This window comes from Tachysurus vachellii, chromosome 1, assembly GCF_030014155.1.
Source record: "Tachysurus vachellii isolate PV-2020 chromosome 1, HZAU_Pvac_v1, whole genome shotgun sequence".
NCBI classification, from domain to species: Eukaryota; Metazoa; Chordata; class Actinopteri; order Siluriformes; family Bagridae; genus Tachysurus; species Tachysurus vachellii.
The window spans coordinates 30454105-30473997 of NC_083460.1; the positions used below are offsets into that span (position 1 = coordinate 30454105).

A 19893-nucleotide genomic window follows, 5' to 3' on the forward strand; every position below is an offset into this window, starting at 1 on the left:
ATATGTATATATATATATATATATATATATATATATATATATATATATATATATACATATATATTATAATTATTATTATTATCGTTATTACTATATTTATATGTAATAATATATTATACTTTACACAACATATACACAACATAGTTATACATGAATAAAAGCAATATATTTATTGACAAATAAATAAATGGAATTCTTTATATGAGTGTCACTTATGTCGACTCTCCAACGTAGGAAATAAGTGTGTAGGATGTTGAACACAGCGTGACAATACAAGTATGTGTATCACATGAGTCACAAGACATAACAAAACATGTGAGTGGAGAAAAACACAAAAATACCGTTATTTAGTCACCGAAATCTATCGAATCTGGCTTACATGCTATTCCCCTCCCAAATCGCCACGCTTCAGTGTCCGTATAAGGGTAGGGGTGGAGCCAGAAAGTGAGAGCTGCAGTCTTATTGGACGTTAATCCTGACATACGATTATTTTTTTAAAACGCGCTTTATTTGATTGGTCAAATCCCTTTGGTACGATTTTGTCTCATTGTAATTTGCATACATGAGGTCGGTGTTCCACTCATCCGCCTACATATCCGGTTAAAACCACATTTGTGCTTCATTGGTTAGCTGAGTGTGGATGCATCTCTAATTGGACAATGTTCCGCGTGGTGTGAGCTCTAGCCAATTGTGATGCAGAAGGCGGGGTTTGTGTGTAAAGTGACGAGAAGGGGAATGGCTGTACTTGACTGAATGGCTTAGCGTAAAGGGAGAATCGTTTCAGCACATCTGTGCAGTTGCATCAGAGCGGAGTTAAAACTCTGGAAGGAAAAGGGTGTTAGAATTCGACACCGGTCGGGAGGAAGGATGCTTGAAAATAAAAGAGAGAGACTGAAGACCTTTTTGAGAAAAATCGACGAAAAAGCTATCTTCGGTATCAAGCATTTAATGAAGGAAAGGTGAGTCCGTTAGCTTAAAGCTAATCCGCTAGACTGCAAAGCTATCACCGGCAAACGGTTCATTCAGAAATGTCCGTTATAAAAAAAACAAACATTAAATTGTTTACATGTTATTTTATGTTAAATGAATGAATATATCCCACGTAATTACCTGTGAATGTTTTATTTACTGTCTTTATTGTGTTAATATTTACATCATATATATTTCTATCATCAGCATTAACTTTATTTAATGAATTATTATTATTATTTTGGTTTGTTTTTAGATAGAAATGACAAAAAATGGTCTTTATTTAAACGTTAATTGTTTCCTAATTCCTCACATCCGTTATTTTATTATATTGTAATTACTAGGTGTAATAAATGATTAGAGCTGATGTGTGTATATACCTTTAGGTAGTTTCTTTAATATTATAATATTTATTTGTATACGTTTTAAAAGTAAAAGTTGGGCATAAAAATGTTTTGCTTGTAAACATTATAATCCACCATCTTTAACCTCTCCTGGGCGGATCAGCTGATTACAGAGCACTATGTAACTCTATAGGAACATTGTTATATAAAACGACTATATATACAAAAGGCCAGCAATCTTTTACACCACTCCATCACACTATGAGAATAAATGTGATTTTAACAATTTTCAGTTTTATTTTCTAGAAACTTTTTCACTTTGGATAGTTTGTCATGATGGATTTTTTAATGGTTTTAAAACCATTTTAGATTTTAACAGGCATGTTTAGATGTTTTGTATCCATATACATATGTTTGTGTGTGTGTATGCACACCCCAAAACATGTTGAGAGTTCATGAGCTAGTAGGTTTGTTTCCTGGCTTTTATCTTCTCACCTCGTGGGATTTAATCCACTACATTTGTTTGGCTTGTTTTCAGGTTGTTTTATATTACATGTTGAATGCTCTCTGGTGTTTATTTTAAGAACTGGAAAATGCTTCATTTACAAAAGATCATCATATCATCAACACATTGGTACCATTAATCCACAAGTGAACATTCAGGCCTAGCGCTGTCTGTGTATCAGATATCAGGCTGGGAGATGTAGTGTTTACTGCTGAGTAATCCGATATCCCCCTAAAGGTGTTAATTCCTGACCATTAAAGGTTTCAGGTTCTAATTGAAGCCTGTTGTTGGTTGTGATTTGAGATTGCTGTATTCGTGCAAATGGTTGCCCATTCAAAAAGAATGACTAAATTGTCTTTTAAAAGACTTCGGATTGTTGTCTTTACTCTAATGATATCAGGCATTGCGTAATTAATTTCATCAAAGGTTGTTTGGAACATTTACATTTTTGAAGACCATTCCTGTTTTCCAGAACTTTGTCCAACATTTGTTTGTCAGCTTATTAGTCTTCATGTTGCTGTTTGTTTAGGTGTGTTCTCTAACAAACTCTGGAGCCTTCAGCTTGTTTATAAACTGTTCAGTTGTAAAGGTTTTTGAGATTATTACCCATCATTTCACACTGTTAAAGCTCCAAGTAAAATTCAGGTCAAAAAAGTTTTCTCTATGCCATATTATACACAGACATTCCTCTAGCAATGTATGTGCAGTTGAAGAAAAAATTCTACATTCTGCTTACATGGTCAGTCAAAGTATGGATATTTTTTTCTGTGCAATAGCATGGTTCCTTTGTGTTTTGCCATTGCCACTAGCATATTTGTAGCTGTTCCATTCTGGTTTTTTTATTTAGATGAGCCTTGTAGCAGCACTCATGTTTTGAGATTTGAATAAAATATTTCTCACACCGTTAGAACAAGCTAAAGCACATCATATTCTTTTTAGGTAATCTTTTACTTTGTGTATTTTTTATCTGAAATCAGAACTGGCAAAGCTGGAACAGATGTATTCATGCTGGAATCATGTGACACATTAATCTCACTTTGGTTGATTTCTGATGGTGACCAGTTGCAACAGACGTGAATTAGGGATTTCACAGCATCAGATGGGGAATAGGTTCAGCTTTTTTCATTTCTCAAACTATATAAAATCCTTAACTGTGATTGGGGGATTTTTGTTACAGGAATACAAAATGTTTTGCCATGATCATCTCAGTCTCCAGATTGGAAGTGGTTTATTGCTTAGTAAGAGTTTTGTTTAAGAGGTGTTCACGTGATTGCTGTATTTGGCCTGTAGGATATTTGTTAGTCTATTTTTACCCGACATGTGTAGGTCAGTTACAGGTGCTGTGCCAAGTGTTCACTTCTTCACAGCCTGTCTGAGCTAATGCCTTTTCCAAAAGAAGTCACAATCCAATCTCCAGTACTCGGAAAAGCAGCTGACGAGGTGTTGGCTTGTGCTGATACCTTATGCTTTCCATAGTCCCCTGTGGGTGTGTGTGCCCTGGTCTGGGTGTGTGCTATTGTGATGACATTGTACAGCAGCAAGTGTTTAAAGTTTTTTTAAAATAACCATTTGAAAAGAATTGAAGATTTGATCAAGTTTTTACCATATACAAATGTTCACATATTTTACATATTTTTGACAAGTGTTTAAAACCTTCTTTCCTCATTTATTTTTAAAGTTAAGCTAGCTACTGTGTTGTAAGCAGTTTATTAGCAAACCTATTTATCATGATGCGGGTCATGTGTAGTAGACTTGTCTGCTAGCATCCCAGCGGCTAGAGACAGAGGTGGAAAGTGAGCCATAATTACATACCGCTACCTAATGACACCAAAATTACAGACCTCTGTACGTGTGTGACTTTAAAGGGCTGCATGTGGATGCGCCTTGCTTCTACCTCTCAAAGACTTGTTAATGATTTCTCTCCAGGGTGTCATTCAAAAGTTCACGACAGTTTGCTTGCTTTTTAGCCCCAATAAATTCCTCACATTTGAGTCATTTGAAAAGCTTGTCTTTGTTACACTTTCAGTTCTTCTCACACTTCTTTGTGCTGGCTGATTTGGAGAAATACACAATCGCACACGCGACGCCCATTCCTCTTTTCTCCTACATTAAGACTTTGTTATAGTTGTTTGTTTTGTGTCAGAAAACCTAAGATATTTTGCAGAGGCATTGTTACAGATATAGATAACAGTCACAGTATGATGATAGTATATATGACAGATGACAGTTGTTATCATTATTGAGTCATGATTAATTTCCCTTGACACGTGTAACAGTATTTTTTAAAGGTAATATAATCTAGCAGATCATCCAAGAAAATATTTGATCATTAAACCAATTAAATAATGTCATTGATCTTTATGACAAAAATATACCTGTCAAAAAAAAAATTATAATAATCGAATGTGGGGATGTGGTACCTTAGTGGTCAAGATGTTGGACTACCAATACAAAGGTTGTGAGTTTGAATCCCAGGCCCTTAACCCTCAATTGCTCAAATAAAACAAATGTTTGTTCACTAACATTGTGCATGTTAGTGTTGGTAAATAAAGAATAAATAACTATAATACAAAAAGTGTCAATATACACAATATTCATTTTTCTTAATTACAGTAAGTGTGGCATTAATGACAGTGTGATTGTCATGGCATGAATTTCTCTATTCTGCCCCACCCTGATTTCTCATCAGCTGCTGCATTTCAGAATCATGTGAGTCTCAGGTGGGAATTCCACTCAGCACTCTGCGAGCTGTGTTAACCAGTGGGAAGAAAAGCGTCCTCTGTGTGGAAAGTCAGTCAGAGGAAGTCAGTGTGATAAATCAAGCCACACGACTCCAACGCTGAGACTCACAAGCAGCCCATTGTTGTGTAGCATCTCAGCGATTGGCGTTCAGGCTGATCTGACCACTGCACTGGGTTACAGCACAGTACAGCGCCATTAATTCACTGACTCGTGGCTGAGCTGCAGTGAGAGAAGGATAATGATATGTCTCAATATAATAAACACATTTTTAAAATCATTTTCAAAACAGCACCAACAACAATTTCTTGAACATGTCGTTTAGGTTTCAGCTTTAAATTTATTTAACATTTCAATTTATTAAAACATGTTTATTAAAGCTGTCAGTATCAAATCTCTTCCTGTGATACATTCATAAATATATTTTAATCCTAACTGATTCCCAGTCATGAACAGTACACAGTGTATTGTTCCTGATTTCCTGGCAGGAAAGTAATATATGTTATAAAGACACATTATGCAGCGTCTTTAGAAAAACACAGGAAAGGTAATTTTCCTCCTGGACAGACTTGATCTTCATAGCTGTTTCTTACAATCCCTAGATTGGACAAAGGTGCAGGCTGGTTCAGCGTGTACTGGCTTATGCTGGATTTATTGCACTGTTTATCTAAGCAGTGACTTATAATGATAGAGATAATCTTCTGTAGCCTAATTTTCCACTATTAAAATCTTAAGTGGTGTAAACCCACTGGGTCACAACAGAGTGGCCAGAGTGGCACCAATCTGAGGAAACAGTCAGTAACAAGCAGCTTAACACCTTGTGTGAAGAGATGAGGTAAGTGTGAGGTCGGCAGAACAACGAGGAACGTGCAAAAAGAGGGAACAGGATGAGTGAAACAGCCCACATACATCGTCATAGGATGCTACTAAGGCTACACTATTCGTTATTAACCATTTTTATTTTAGTTTAGAATTGAGATTCTATAATGAGATTCATGGTTCTATAACCAATTTGGAAAGGAGTAATGTGTCTATTTATATTTTGAATTCTAGCTCCATTTTCTGAGCGGATATTTATGACGGACGGCCGGTTAAATAATTACTTGTTGTTTCTGTTCATCTGCCAAGAGCAATGCGTAGTCATCAGTCTTGATACACACAATATGCATACTTTATCACTGAGTTTTGATCTAGTTACAGCCATTAATTACCCACTCCATTTATTAATTTCATATATATATATATTTAGTCATGTTTTATTCTCAAGTAATTAATATTAAACATTTGTTTTCAGTCAGCTTTGGTCTTGGGTATAATGGTGGTGCATTAGATAGAGCTGCTTCCTCACATCTCCAGGGTTCCCAGTTCAATCATGTGCTTATGGTTTCTTTTTTCAAGTTTTCAATTCAAGTTTATTTGTATAGCACTTTTTACAATGGACATTGTCACAAAGCAGCTTTACAGAACATAAACATAAAACAAAAGATAAACATAAGGAGAAGTATAAAGAATTAATATAATAAAAATTCAAGATATATACAGTTCACAGTTTCTCTAGGGTCCCCTCATCTCCCCAAAACGCCATGAGTGTGTACGTGGTACTATGACCACCAAGCTTTCTGTAGACTTGCTTTGCTGTTACAGGAGTTCAGATGCTGCAAAATCGACAGTGTTCTTGAACTGAATTAAATTGAGAAACAAATTAGATCGCAATTTTTAGATTTTTATTTTTTGTGCATCACTACACAAATAAAACCAATTCAATACCTGATCTCCAGACACTGTAATGCTACTGGCCAAATACGATCTCATCTACAGATGATGTTCTGTACAGAATAAGCCAGAACCTTGCTTTGGTCCTCACTGCTTTATTCTGAGAGTTTTCTACAGACTTTGTGACTGTGTCCAAACCACAAATAAAGAGAGTCCAAGCTTTACCAGAGCCTTTTGTGGGGTATCCTATTGTCTCACCCTGCTCTGGTCTTGTGCACCTTTCATTCCACTGCTTTGCCTTTGATGGAATTTTAATGAGAAAGCGGAAGGACACTGCGTCGTTTTCCACCACCCACTGATCCCAGCGCAGCCCCCTTGTTGCCAAGGAAACTGCACAGTTGGAGGTAGTGCCTTATGGGTAAAAAATCCTCTCTGTCTTTCTCTCATTGGAGCGCTACAGCTCTGTTTGTGCAAGAACAGTGGCTGTAAAAAGAGACCTTTAGACCCAACGTTGTGTCTCAGTGTTTGGCTTTAAATTAACAGCTCAAGCTTTCTGCAGTCTAAACTAGGAAGGACTCCCGATCTTTGTTGATCATGGAACAGGAGAAGTGCCCAAGCCTTTTGGAAAGGTCTAATGCTGTGGAAGGAGAGGAGGTAGTGAGGTAGGGAAACATTCACAGCATTGTTGGGTTTCACAGCCTTGGTAGTCGTTCTGGGGAATTGAAGAGGAACAGCTGGTAGGCTTAGAAAATTTCTTGTGGTGAATTTGGGTGGGAAATTCTTCTGCGGGTAGTTTAACAATAATGGTTCAGTTTTCAGGTGATTTCTATGGTGTGCCTTTAAGGAAGTAAAAGATTTCGTGTTAGTTTAAAAAAAAAAAAAAAAGGATGTAATGATCGTCAGACATTTGTAGAAGAAATTTAAATGTTTATTGCGTATCACACCTGTACTTCTGGATGTAATTGTTGAAAAGATTCATGATTTAACGTGAACCATGCCCTGGAAAGAAGACAAAAGTTCAAGGACTTAATCAGATGAAAAATAAACACTTCCTAGTTCCTTGAAACACATTACCTGTCGAAATCTTGATAAAGCTGGATATACTGGTATTTCATTTGACTACTATTTTAGGAAGATGAAAAAAAAAGAATCAAAAAGTTATCATCTGGCTGTTTATGTGAATGATTTTTTTTAAAGATATTTTGTGCAGCATTAATCTTCTTAGTGAGCCACATTTTGATTACCTACCAAAATGACAGTGTGTTCATCTCTGAAGTAGGACCTGTGCATTATAAAGCAAATCAGATCCAGGCAATACGACGATACAATATCAATAGCTTAATATATTTTTCCACAATGTTCTGAGATCTTGTGAGTAACATGGAATCTTGTTTTTGTTCTTACATGGTATAATTCCCCCCAAAATGCAATTTCCCAACAATTTTACATTATTTATGAATGAAAACACATTAAAAACGATGAATATTTTAAGTATGCAGTTCTTAAAAGTTTTTTTTTTTCACAATAGATATCGACCATGATAAAATAACAGGATATGACAATAGGTTCACAAGATCATCTGTTTCCTGTTTAAATTTTCTCAGATATATGGCTTACTTTAGTCATTTTATGTCAGTGATTCACTTTATAAATTTATATAACATTACCACATCAAGTTCAATTTGTCATTCACACATAAACTGCACACTTGCTGCTTGTCTTTAATCAAACTTAATTCTAATGTAAACCTTTCTTCCTGTGAACTGCATGGTTTATACTCAGAGCTGACACACATTCACTCTCTCATACTCACTTCTGCTGTTGTGGTTAACATTTAATTCTGAATTTTACCAGGCCACTAAGATTAACAGGCTTAATCTTAAGCCACAGTGACCTAGTTTCTGTACTTTGATCTGTACTTTTTAAACTCTTGCCAAATACAGATTGAGTGGCTAGAGATGAGAATATAAGAACATGTTAAACAGTACATGACTGTGCTGTTCTGTTTAGGACGTTGTGATGATGCACCCTGTCCCAGATTCTCCATCAGTAATGGTGGTTTTGAAAGTTGTATTCAGCATGTTCACGTGAGCACATTGCAATTAATGAGCAAGCCTGATGTGTTCACTTTGCAGCCTGGCCAATCGCAAAATGATAACCTGACAGCCCACCACTATCATGTTTTGCTTGGATATTATAATCATTTCAGAAATGTACACTATGTGTGCTGCATTTCTTCTGTGCAAGGAGGCACCTCCTTCCAGTAATCGTTCAAAAGTAAACAGCTATGGCCTGATCCTGCGCTGATATGAAACACATCTATGGACATGAAGTAATCTGATTCCTGCTGCCCTATAAATGGCCTGTAATTTAAATGAAGGCTCACTGCCAATATACTCACAGTAGGCTTGAATTAGCTTCCTGTTTTAATCTTTGTACAGGGTCTGAAACAGAGTCAGATTTCTACATTGGGTTTAGCTGAGACAAATTGCTTTGTTTGATTAGAAGTGGACTGAGACCCAAACAGTTGAGTGTGATTGTAACAAGAGGAAGAACACACTATTTTTTCCACTCAAACCGACTTATATTAAAGCACCTGTATTTTGTGTAGCTGTGTGGAGCATTGTACTGCAAAGCCCATACTCAAGCTTGATACCTCCATTTTTTTTGGCTGTCACGTGAGCAGGTTCAAGCGCTTAAATATGCTGCTTCAGTTCTCCCTGGATGGAAAAGGTACACAGTTGGGGACCATTTAAAGATTATCAGACACTGTGACTTTCAGTAGCTGCAGGAAGAGACAGCAGTGCTATAAACAGAGGCAGGGTTTCACAGACACTTTAAAGAGGAAGAACACAATCTGTACCCTGCACACACACACACACACACAGTATATATGAGAGACAGAGAGAGAGAATAATTGGATGGAGAATGCTCAGATGCTTGGATTTGAAATGGTATATTAGGTATATACTGTATTGGGTTGGATTTATGTTGCTGATCATGTGACAATCCAGATCCTTCAACTAATTAAAAAGATTTAAAAGGAAGGAGGTAAAAACATTATAATACAGACACAAGTACTATAGTATAATATAATTGTTTAAGATGGATTTTTCTTTTCTGAAGTTTATTTTCAGAGAAAATGAACATGAACAGTCAATATAGTGATACATGGTTTATCATCAATTGACATTTGTTTCTTTAAATGCTAATTAGTATTTGTTTACAATGTTGATGACACTTACTATGTAAGCGACTATAACCTAAAAATCTGATCAGTATATCTGAAACTGCTTTGAGGATGGACACACATTAAACTCCTAATTTGCTAGAATTCATGTACTCCCAGAGCCGGAGATAACGTGGGATTAAATGGGTTCAGTTAATCATCGAGGGTGCGTCTGTCTGTCTCTACAGTTTTCCTTCCCACTATGTACAATGTGTTATTTAAGTTATGCTGTAAGAAAACCAGACCTTGTGTTTTAAGGAAATGCACTACACTTAGGTGGATGATTAGTTGGATGATCTGTACTTGTGATGCATATAACTGGAAATCATGTAGGAAGTTGTTACATGTTCGTCATGAGCAGGAAGTCAGCACTGATTTCTACTACTGTTTCTCCCCAGATGGCTTCAGGAAAGAGCAAGTCTGTCATTAGTGCTGCTCCACCCAGAGAAACAGGCACTTACTCTCAGTCTATGCGCTTTCATTTTAAAGCTCTTTACAGTTAAGATTTTTTTTTAAACAGCTCTGGTTAGAGCACCAGAGATGTACGTTTCAATATGAATAGAAGGAAATAGGAAACATTAGGTTGGGTTTTTGTGTGATCTGGACAAGTCTGTACCTGCGTGATTGCGTATGCTGCTTTGTGTAGAGTGTCGGAGGTGTTCCATTTCATCACGCGATAGTATGACACACCTTTTAAACTAAGACCAACCTCTTTTAAGAATTTGTATTTTCTAAGACACACTGACTTACACAGTGCTCTCTGTATTGCTGTGACTGTAGACAGTGTTTTGTATATTTTTACTACACGTATCCAGGTTTTGATTTGTTTTTTATGGAATATACCAAATGAGTGTGATTACCAAAGGAATGGCTTGAAACTACTCATTTTTGTTTGCTACTTAAAAGGAATACAGAGCTATGCATAGATCACTGAGTTTGAGATTATCCAGAAGACTACATGAGTACAGGTAAACAGGATTGCATATCAATTTTGTGATAATATATATAGGATTTTGATTAGCGATAATGGTAACAGAAAGGTAATAAGCAAGACAATCAAATAGAGATAAGATTCCTGGAATTGTACATGTAATAAAAACGTGGTGCTGATGTGTCCGTACTGGTTTATCAATATGTTGTCATTTTTACTGTCACACTTGACAAAGTTTACCTGACTGTTTGAGTGGGGAAAAGGGGAACTTTTTGAACATTGTAATTATCACACAGTTTTGTTCTCATTGTGAATCCGATGGCTTCTTTGTACAGCATCTAAAGTTTGATATTATTTCTGCTGATTTAGCCTTGATTGATTCTACTTTGGTAGCATAGACATCTAATCAGTGGGATTTCATCATAGTCTGAGCGATGGTGAAAAGATAAGTAAAAACCGGTCAGGGAAGAGTTGAACAATCACAAGCGCCAGACTACTGTAAAGCTGTCAGATGATTTTACTTTTACTGCATACACTGCTACATTTCACATTCTATCCTAATTCTCATTCGTTTTTCTTTTATTTATTTTTCTTTGCAGCTACCCAGTGGAGAGCGGGACTCTCCCCATGAGAGGCAAGAAGGAAAAGATGGCGAAAAAGAAGCTGGAGCAAAAGAAAGCCTACAGTCTAGAGGAAGCTCAGCTCGAGATTGAGCAGCAGCACAAAAGCCAGAGCAGGCCGGCCCTGCCCAGGTAGAGTACACTTTACTGTCAAAAGGCCTATGTTAATCCCCCTTATTCACCGAGACGATTCTGATTCATTACGTAATCCTGAGGCAAATACTATCAAGGCATGAATGGTATCTAAGTATTTTTAGCTGTGCTTCTTCTTAGACATTTAAAATGTTTCTTTTTTTTTTCTCTCTCAGGTCTCAGACAGTCGGAGGGTCTTTGGAAAGGAACGACAGCATCAACTCAAGAAGTGTATGTGTACTTCCCTCAATGTCTTGTAGCCTGATAAATGCTGTAGTCTAGATAAAATCAACATGGTTATTAATATATAACAATACTTGTTCCAGTTCAGAATATATAGGGAATGCAGTATTAGTAATTTTGCACCAGTCCTCTTTTTTAATGGTTAATACAATCAATAGTATAATGGTTTAATACTTTAATTGAGACACCAGTGTTTCTCAAACTGGGGCCCAAGAACATTCAGGGCTCCATGAGGCACAGCCAGGGGTTTGTAATTTATTTAATTTTAGTGATAAAAAGTTAGTTACATAGTATAGTGGTATAAAGTATAGTTACAACCCAACATTATCAAAGTTTCTATCTTATTATTTATTATTCTACCTCTATATTATTATTATTGATTTCATATAGTTTTTCCCCTATTTGATTGTTTGGTGAAATAAATGTGTTTAATCCAATTTAATTTACTTTCAGAACAGCTTGGAAATGGTGCATCTGTGAAATGTTCAGAAATAGAAAACAAAATATCTCTCTAATAGCTAGACAAATTAGTGTTGTGCATCTTTGAATCTGGAGAAAAAATATGCACGAGTTTCTTTTTTTTATACTTAAAGGGGTCCCTGTGTGCAAAAAGCTACCTAGTTAATAGAAGTACCGCTATAAACTAAATAACTTAAATCTTTGTTCTGTCCTCTCCTCACAGAGCTTCATGAAGCACAACAAAACATTCCACAAACTCTTTCCAGACATCCCTGAGAGCGAAGACTTATTACACGGTGAGGAATCGTGCAAGTTACATATCGCAATATTTGTGTTAATTTATATCATATTGTGATCCTATATCTGGGCAGTCATGCAATGTTGACTTTTGTATGTGCGTTTGTTTGCGTATTGTTAAGATAAGTAATGGCAGAAGCGGACAAAGCACTACTCATATTCTCAGCTTTGTTTGCTGAGGTGGTAACGACCTTTAGCTTAATTGTCTGAGGCTTTAAAGCTGAAAGAGTCGGATGAAGCAAACTCAGCTGCTGATGGGAAGCCTGTAAAATGTAGTGACGTCACATTTCCAGGATTGCTGTGTAAGGCTGTTCTAAGTGTGTGTGTGTGTGTGTGTGTGTGTGAGAGAGAGATTTATTTATTTTTTTTTACTTTTTCTTTTTCTACAGCCTACATTTGTGCTCTGCAAAGGGAGGTACCATACCATGGCCGTCTCTATATCACAGAAAACAACGTATGCTTTCACTCCTCTGTGCTTCTCAAGGCAACGAAGGTAATATACAGCTGAACCTTTGATAAAATTTAAAAAAAAAAAAAAAAAAAAAAAAAAAACAGCCAAAATTAGCTAGAACCAAACGTTTATGCATGTAACACAGCTGTGCACTTTACCCAGCTTGCATTCAGTGGTTAGGTTTCTGGTTAGGTCCTGTTAGTTTATAATTCAAAACTGTATTAAATATATTATTTATCATACATATTTAATGTATATTTACTTGGGTTCACGATAAACCTGAATACATTTTATTCTATTTCTCTAGCTTTAAACAGAAGTCTTTTAGGCAAAGTTAATATTGTACACGTAGTAACCGACCATGTATATTTCTGATTCAGGATTAGATTCAGTGCTATTAAACTCTCGATTCTGATTAGTGCGATCGGGTGCTGCAGTTTACCCTCAGTTTTATGTTCATTATACAAGGCACATTTTGAATCTTTTATTTTGTTACAGTGAAGCTTGTGTAACTGCTTGTTATTGTTCATTGTCCATTCTGAAACTGACATTCGAAACATGTTCCATTCTGAAACATTCACTTCTGTTTCACTGTAATCCAAGTCAAGTTGAGTTAAAACAGGTTTCTAGGTACCAATAGCAAGCAGGAAATAAATATTTGAAGCATGGTTATGCAATATAATTAACACTTCATAAATAATTACATGTTATACAGGTGTTATAACTATTCAAAAAGGAGAGTTAGACTGTGTATAAGTAACATTGGTAATATTGTGAATTTTAAAATTTGACATTATGCATATGCTATTTTATTTTTAAAGGAGAATCTATGGGATTGTCTGTGTTGTGTTAATTTTAAGTGTGTGTGTAACAGGTGGTGATCCCTGTGTCTAATATCACTGTCCTGAAGAAGCAGAATACAGCGCTGCTGGTGCCAAACGCTCTGTCTATCCGCAGCAACCTTGGAGAGAAGGTCAGCCTCAAACTTTTGTATATTATACAGGTCATGCTTGTATTTGAGGTCATCTCATAATGCTTGAGGTCAATCATTTTGCCTAAAAAGTGCATGATTTTATATTCGTAATTTCTTAATGATGCAAAAAAAAGTGTGTTTGTTCTGTCAACCTTTTGTAGCATGAATTTTATTTTTCTTTTTGAATATAAAATAGATTTATGTAACATTAACTTTAGTGTAGTAGGAAGGTTTAATTGATGAGATTTGCTTTCCTTTTCCTGTGTGTTGTAGTATTTATTTGTGTCTCTGCGGAACCGGGAAGGCTGCTACAGGCTGCTGCGTGCTGTTTGCTTACATCTGGAGGACGGCAGCGCCAACAGCAGCCCTCTTTTCTCATCCGCCGAGAACAGCTTTGATCAAGCCAAACTGGTGGTGAGTAGATCAATCTTCACACACACTCTACATTTGCGTTGGTTTATCTGTGTGTAGTAGTGGCTGAGAGTATGTGTGTGCTTGCAGAACTCAAGTCAGTCGAGCCTGACTGACGCCTATGAAGAGCTTGATGGAACAGACTCTGGACTTTTACTGCAACCTCCTCCTACTAAACTTCACAGAGGTGGGAGACACTCACACTTTTTACCTCTTTGTGTCCATGTCATGTTGCGGTATTCTATATCTATCTGCATGAATCCTCTTAACAGAATACAAATCAAACAAAATGGATTCTTAAGTGTAATAAAATTGTTTAGAGTTTAAATCAAGTGTTTGTTTGCTCTTAGCCTCCATCTCGAATGGAAGTCCTCCAACTCAAAGAAGTCTTCACAAAGAAGTAGATGAGAGTCACGCAGAGGAGCACATGGGTAAAGCTCATACACATTATACACATGTACATATATATCATATGGATGGTTATGGGACTGGATATTAATGTGAAGGGTTTTGTGTGTGTGTGTGTATGTGAGTAGGAGGCTCATGGATGTGGAGTGTGACTGACGGAGCTAGATCACTGCTCATCCAAAGAGAAGCCCCTAACCTCAACACTCTGCTGCTCATCTACTTAATGCTGTAAGTTGATTATTGCTGCAGTGTACAAAGTTACTTAGCAGTGTCCAATCAAATCATTACCACAAATAAAACTAGCTTTCATTTGGGACAAAAGTAAGTTTATATCAGAAGATAAATGGAGATAGATTGTGGGGTATGGGCAAAATGGATTTTTTTACATTTAAAATGTATATCCTGAATTTATTTCTGTATAGTTGCTTTATGACAATATTCATTGTAAAAAGCTCTATACAAGTAAAATTGAAGTGAACTGAAAATTAATTTGCAATGGCTGAAGCTGCATTAGTGGAACATTTAGCAAACACCACATAAAGGATATGCACTTTTATTGTCATCATTCTGTCGCTTTAATCTCTCTGTGCAGATTAGTGAGAGTCACTAAATGTTACTTAACTCTTCTATAAACATGCTTGGTAATTTATGATTTGTCAACATATGTACGTGGGCACACAGCTGTTTTAGCCTTTGTAAATATTGAAACTCAATTATACTAAATGAGTGATAAATGGTGTCCAAGATCATCTGTGTTTAGCTGTTGGAATGGCACGAGCAGAGACTTTTCTATCAGGCGGCTAGTGTTAGTAATGCCAGTAATTGTGTGTCAAATTCAAAGAAGCAGAATGTTTCTTCGAAGCAGAATGGTGCTTAGCTGGTATGCTGTTTTTCAGGACTGTGCTTTACTGTTGAACATTCATTTGCAAGGTGTTGGAACGAAAGAGATTTATTGCATGCTGAAATATTACTTTTGGTTCATCAAGATTGCAGGTGTATATGATGCCATGTTCTAACACACTGCTGTTTGTGTACAGGGTGGTGCTGCTCGTGCTCTCCTCTGGGTATATCGGTTTGCGCATCGTGGCTCTGGAGGAGCAGCTGACTACTCTGGGAGCCTTGCCTGAATTTACTCTACACAGCGGGTACGACACACTCAGACCCTGTTTGCTCTTGCAGTGACTGTTTTCTCCAAACCAACCCCTTACCTTTTAATGAATTTGGACTCATTTAAACTATTTTGGTTCCGTTTTCAATTTTCAGGCTAGAAAAATGTGAACAGCAACCTGAAATATAAAACCAAATTGGATTTCACTTTTATAAACAGACCACACCTTTTATCTGTCATGCCTGTGTAAGTCATTATATATGTCATGTTTAGTATTGAGGTTACTGTTCTAGCTAAGTTATATTATATTCAGGGTAGCGTATTAAACATATCCAATAATGTGTATTAGTTGCACATCATGACACTGACAGGCAATTTTCACTGACAATTTTCTAACAAAATTCCTCTCTAACTCCCACCTCTAGGTACAAGGACACATAAATATGCCAGAGAAAGAAGAGAAGTGTTTATCTGTTGACCCTGAGGAGGAAAGACAGCTTCGAAAGTGTCAGTCCGTATTTCAATGTTTCGCAGAAGCCCTCAGAAGAGCCAAAGTGCTGTGAGCATTATTCACTCTCGGCAAGAAGAAAACCAAAGTGCTCTGTGATGCCGCATCATACCAGGAGTCTTGTGCTGCATTCAATCCTCACAACAATCTAAAAAAGGCTCTGAGTGGGAGGGGGTGGGGCAGTTTCCAAAGAACGGCTGTCTGCTGGTGTAACCTGCTTCCACTTTTCCACCTTTAATCTCACCTTGGTTGATGATTGAAACTTTCATCCTTTCTGATCAGGCTCCTCTCGTGAAGATGATTTTTTCTCTCTCTTTTTCGAATCACCAAGTTGCAGTATTACACCTTGCTTTGGCATGATTCAGAAATTCATGAATGATCATTGCTTGGTGGCCAATAATGTGGCATAATTTATGGATGTATGCATCTTCTATGCACAAAGTAATCTCCTGATCAGGTATTTTTAGCCTCTTTTATTTCACTTTTGTACTTTGATCGTCAATTTAATCGACAGCCGCTTGTTATCAGATGAAGTCTTCAAAAGATTCAGAGGCGCTGTGCAGCCTGGACATTTTCTTTTCAGACTCACCAGACAAAAAGACTGTGACGTGTCTGAAAGTCAAAAGTGGCAAAAAAAAAAAGAAAAAGAAAAAAAAAAAAGGGAGTAACATACTTGAGTCACATTTCAAGAACTGGCAACCCTTTCTTTGAGATGGTCCAATATATGCATGGTTAGATTAAGTGTATGAGATTGTACATACGATTGAAAAATAAGAGAAGTCAATCAGTGCACTTTAATGTGTGTCGCATGTACGAAGACAAAATACTGTAGAATGAGGAAGTCTGCTATCAATCACCACCACTGGGTCTGGAGTATTATCCAGCATTATGCTTCATTTACTTACACATACTTCGTGCTTTTCTACGTACCAGGGTGACCACAGTATACAGTTTCAATTCATACATCTTCTTCAAATATGTCAAATGACTGTTATAGTGAAAATATGGAAACACCTTGCACTTAAGGAAAATACTCAAATCACAGGCAACAACTCTCTTAAAATCTTTCTGTTAAAACTCTAGTATGCTGTAATTCATTCTCTAAATTTGGAGAAATGTTTAAAGCAGCAAGAATGAAAGCAAGTGAATTTTCATTTCCCTAAATCCTAGTCCAAGGGCACGAAGCTAACACGGACTTTTATATAACACAACCTTCTGTTGCAAGCAACACTGGTATTATCCATTACTAAACATCTTAAAACAGATTTGTGTGAGAAAACATAATCAATCGTGCCTGATTAGGAATAGCCTTAAATCTTGTACATGTGAATTCAAATGGAAGACTTGGATTTAAACTATCGGTAATCCAACTTAATAAGCACAGGATGTGTGGACACTCTGGTGCACTTTTTGTGTTTCAGGTGGGGTTAAAATCTTTATCCATGACAGATTTCTCTGCTCGACAGCTTTCCATTTTACAGTTGACCTGTAAAATGGTAGCGAAATCACACCATCCAGAACATCATGTATATCATCACAGATGTAGTTATGGTGTCACATTTAGACTGGCGTATCATACTGATGTCATGTCTCATTGCACTGCTCAATGTAAAGTCTCGCATCCTGTGGAAGTGCACAAGCACAGGACAGACGTGCACACGTGGTGCATGTAGGTGAAAGAGTACAACGCCAGCTTCAGATGGTGCTAGAGTCTTTTTACTCAGGGCTTTTCCCAGTCAGCGCCCTGTTCCTGTCAGTCGAGTATAATGTACAGCTGTGCTTTCTCAGCACATAATGCTAATAATTTGAGTGTGTTACAGCAGGGAAAGCACATGATGAAGTCAGCTCTGGGATTTCTGCCTCAATAATTTTGCTGCTCGGTTATCTCAGATTAACCCAATGCTAAATCCATCTGTGTTCAGTACTAATTACAACACCTGTGTACCACCAAGACAGTCTGTTTGATGATTTCTTTTTTTTTTGTATTTTTTTTTTTTTTTAGTTCTTGGATTGTTTGTTTTTTAATATATATTTAAAGATCTATCTATACCCCAATAATGGTGCATGTTGATCATCCCGCTGGGGTATTTCAGTCTCTGATTTAGTTTGATTTCCTGATTTGATGGACCATTTTATCTTTATCGAGTAAAGAGGAAAGAAGTGTTGCACAGAGACTAATTAGAGACTAGCAGTGTTGGACTTGACTCACTCTGAGCTTTTGTAATTCCCTTTCAATAACAACGCAGGAATTCAACAAGTGTGTCATTTCTGTTTGCACTACTGAATGATATGTAAATATTATTTTGTATTGATTTGTCTTAAAACGAATCCCCGCTGATCTATTTATTGCATTTTCTGTAAGGCAAAGTGATCTCTGTGAGACCGGCTTTCACATTTGAATAAATCAAATGATGGGGGAGAAAATACAGGTGGTGTCATTTGTGTTTGTGAGTGATTTATGGAAAGTTTTATTGTCTTATCATGTAAAATGACTTCATGGCACATGCATCTGGCAATGAATCATCAAATTCAGTTTAAATGTGTGCTGAAGTTCAAATTGCAGGACTGTGATTGCTATTTAAAATTATAGTACAACTCAAATTAGGTGAAATTGCCTGGACAGTCTTCTGGCTGTAAGTCAAATGATATTTCTTACGTTTATACTGATACTTTTATTATAATACATTATGATATCTCTGGTAACAAGCTAACTAACAAGGAGACTATTTTTTTAAGAAAATCTGTTATTTAACAAAAATAAATTATTGATATGTTGATAAAAAGTTTAATATTTATGGAAGGAGACTGCAGGGTTAGTGTTCTGTGTGACTAATGTTGACTAATGTTCTGTGTTGTGTTACAAGATGAGCTGAAATATGTCTTGTTCGAGACAGGAGATTAGACCGCATGGAAAAAAATCCCACAGGCTGGTCAATGAAATATAATTTCAGAATTATGCAAAATATATAAAAATGATCTAACTTATTTATGTGGTCCACTTTATTTAAAGGCCAGAAATAACTGGACAAATTATCATATGATCCTAATTTCTCACTTTTAATATGTGGCTGCAAATCCACTTTAGTTAGGGCATCTCTCAAGAAGTCATAAAAGCTTTTCCATGCTTGGTGGAACTGTATAATTCAGTGCCACTCATTAACTCTAATGTTCTGTCCCCCATTTACTCTGATAGATGCTACTGGCAGGATCGCATCCAGCTGCATCCAGTTTCTCTGTCCTCTCACCCTCAGAATATTTTTTTGCATTGCTCATTGATTTAATCATAATGTCTCACAATATCAGATTCTTTAGTTACCATTTAAAGTGGCTCTCAAAGAACAAGTAGTTTTATTTCCACTGATTTTTGAAATCGCAATTCTCAATGTTAACGTCAAGCTTTATCCACTGTATACTACTAACCAATTAAATATCCTTCTAAATTAATTTGCAGGTGCATTCTGGGGAAAAAATTGCTCTTGCAATTTAGCTAGCAGTGTTAATACAGCAGTGTTAATAGCAGTTAATACAGTCTGCTGCCTTTGTCAAGTGAAAAGAAGAATTGCTATGTCAGCCTCCATACCAGCTCTCAATATTCTAAGCAGCAAGCAACGGGACAGTTAACATCTGTACAGGGGATGCATTTAGATTTTGAACACCTTTGTTCCACAACTTCTAACTACAAACTGGTAAAGTGTACGTTGTGTGTTTTACAAAAAAAATATAGTGTAGGCAAATGCTGTTGAACACAATTTATATAGAAGAAGGGAGACTCCATGACCAGGATTGAAAAACACAGGCCTGACCTGTTAAACATCATTGCATGCAAAAACCCTGCACTCTGAGTCACTGCTGT

The 19893-nt window shown here is 36.6% G+C and overlaps 1 protein-coding gene across 3 annotated transcripts; it reads left to right on the forward strand.

Annotated features, from left to right (window-relative positions):
* Positions 1–737: 737 nt before the first annotated feature.
* On the forward strand, positions 738–18466 carry si:zfos-943e10.1 (GRAM domain-containing protein 2B). Of its 3 annotated transcripts, none has more exons than XM_060882379.1 (12): positions 738–959; positions 11030–11182; positions 11359–11413; positions 12108–12180; positions 12571–12674; positions 13507–13605; positions 13879–14019; positions 14107–14203; positions 14367–14447; positions 14553–14652; positions 15462–15569; positions 15958–18466. In XM_060882379.1, exons 1-12 carry the CDS (start codon positions 868–870, stop codon positions 15971–15973), a joined length of 1119 nt encoding a protein of 372 aa, XP_060738362.1. In that variant the 5' UTR covers positions 738–867; the 3' UTR covers positions 15974–18466. The 3 variants fall into 3 exon arrangements, with proteins under 3 accessions (XP_060738362.1, XP_060738368.1, XP_060738373.1); XM_060882385.1 differs by lacking the exon at positions 738–959 and adding an exon at positions 6768–6932; XM_060882390.1 differs by lacking the exon at positions 738–959 and adding an exon at positions 10224–10467.
* The last annotated feature ends 1427 nt before the right edge of the window (positions 18467–19893 follow it).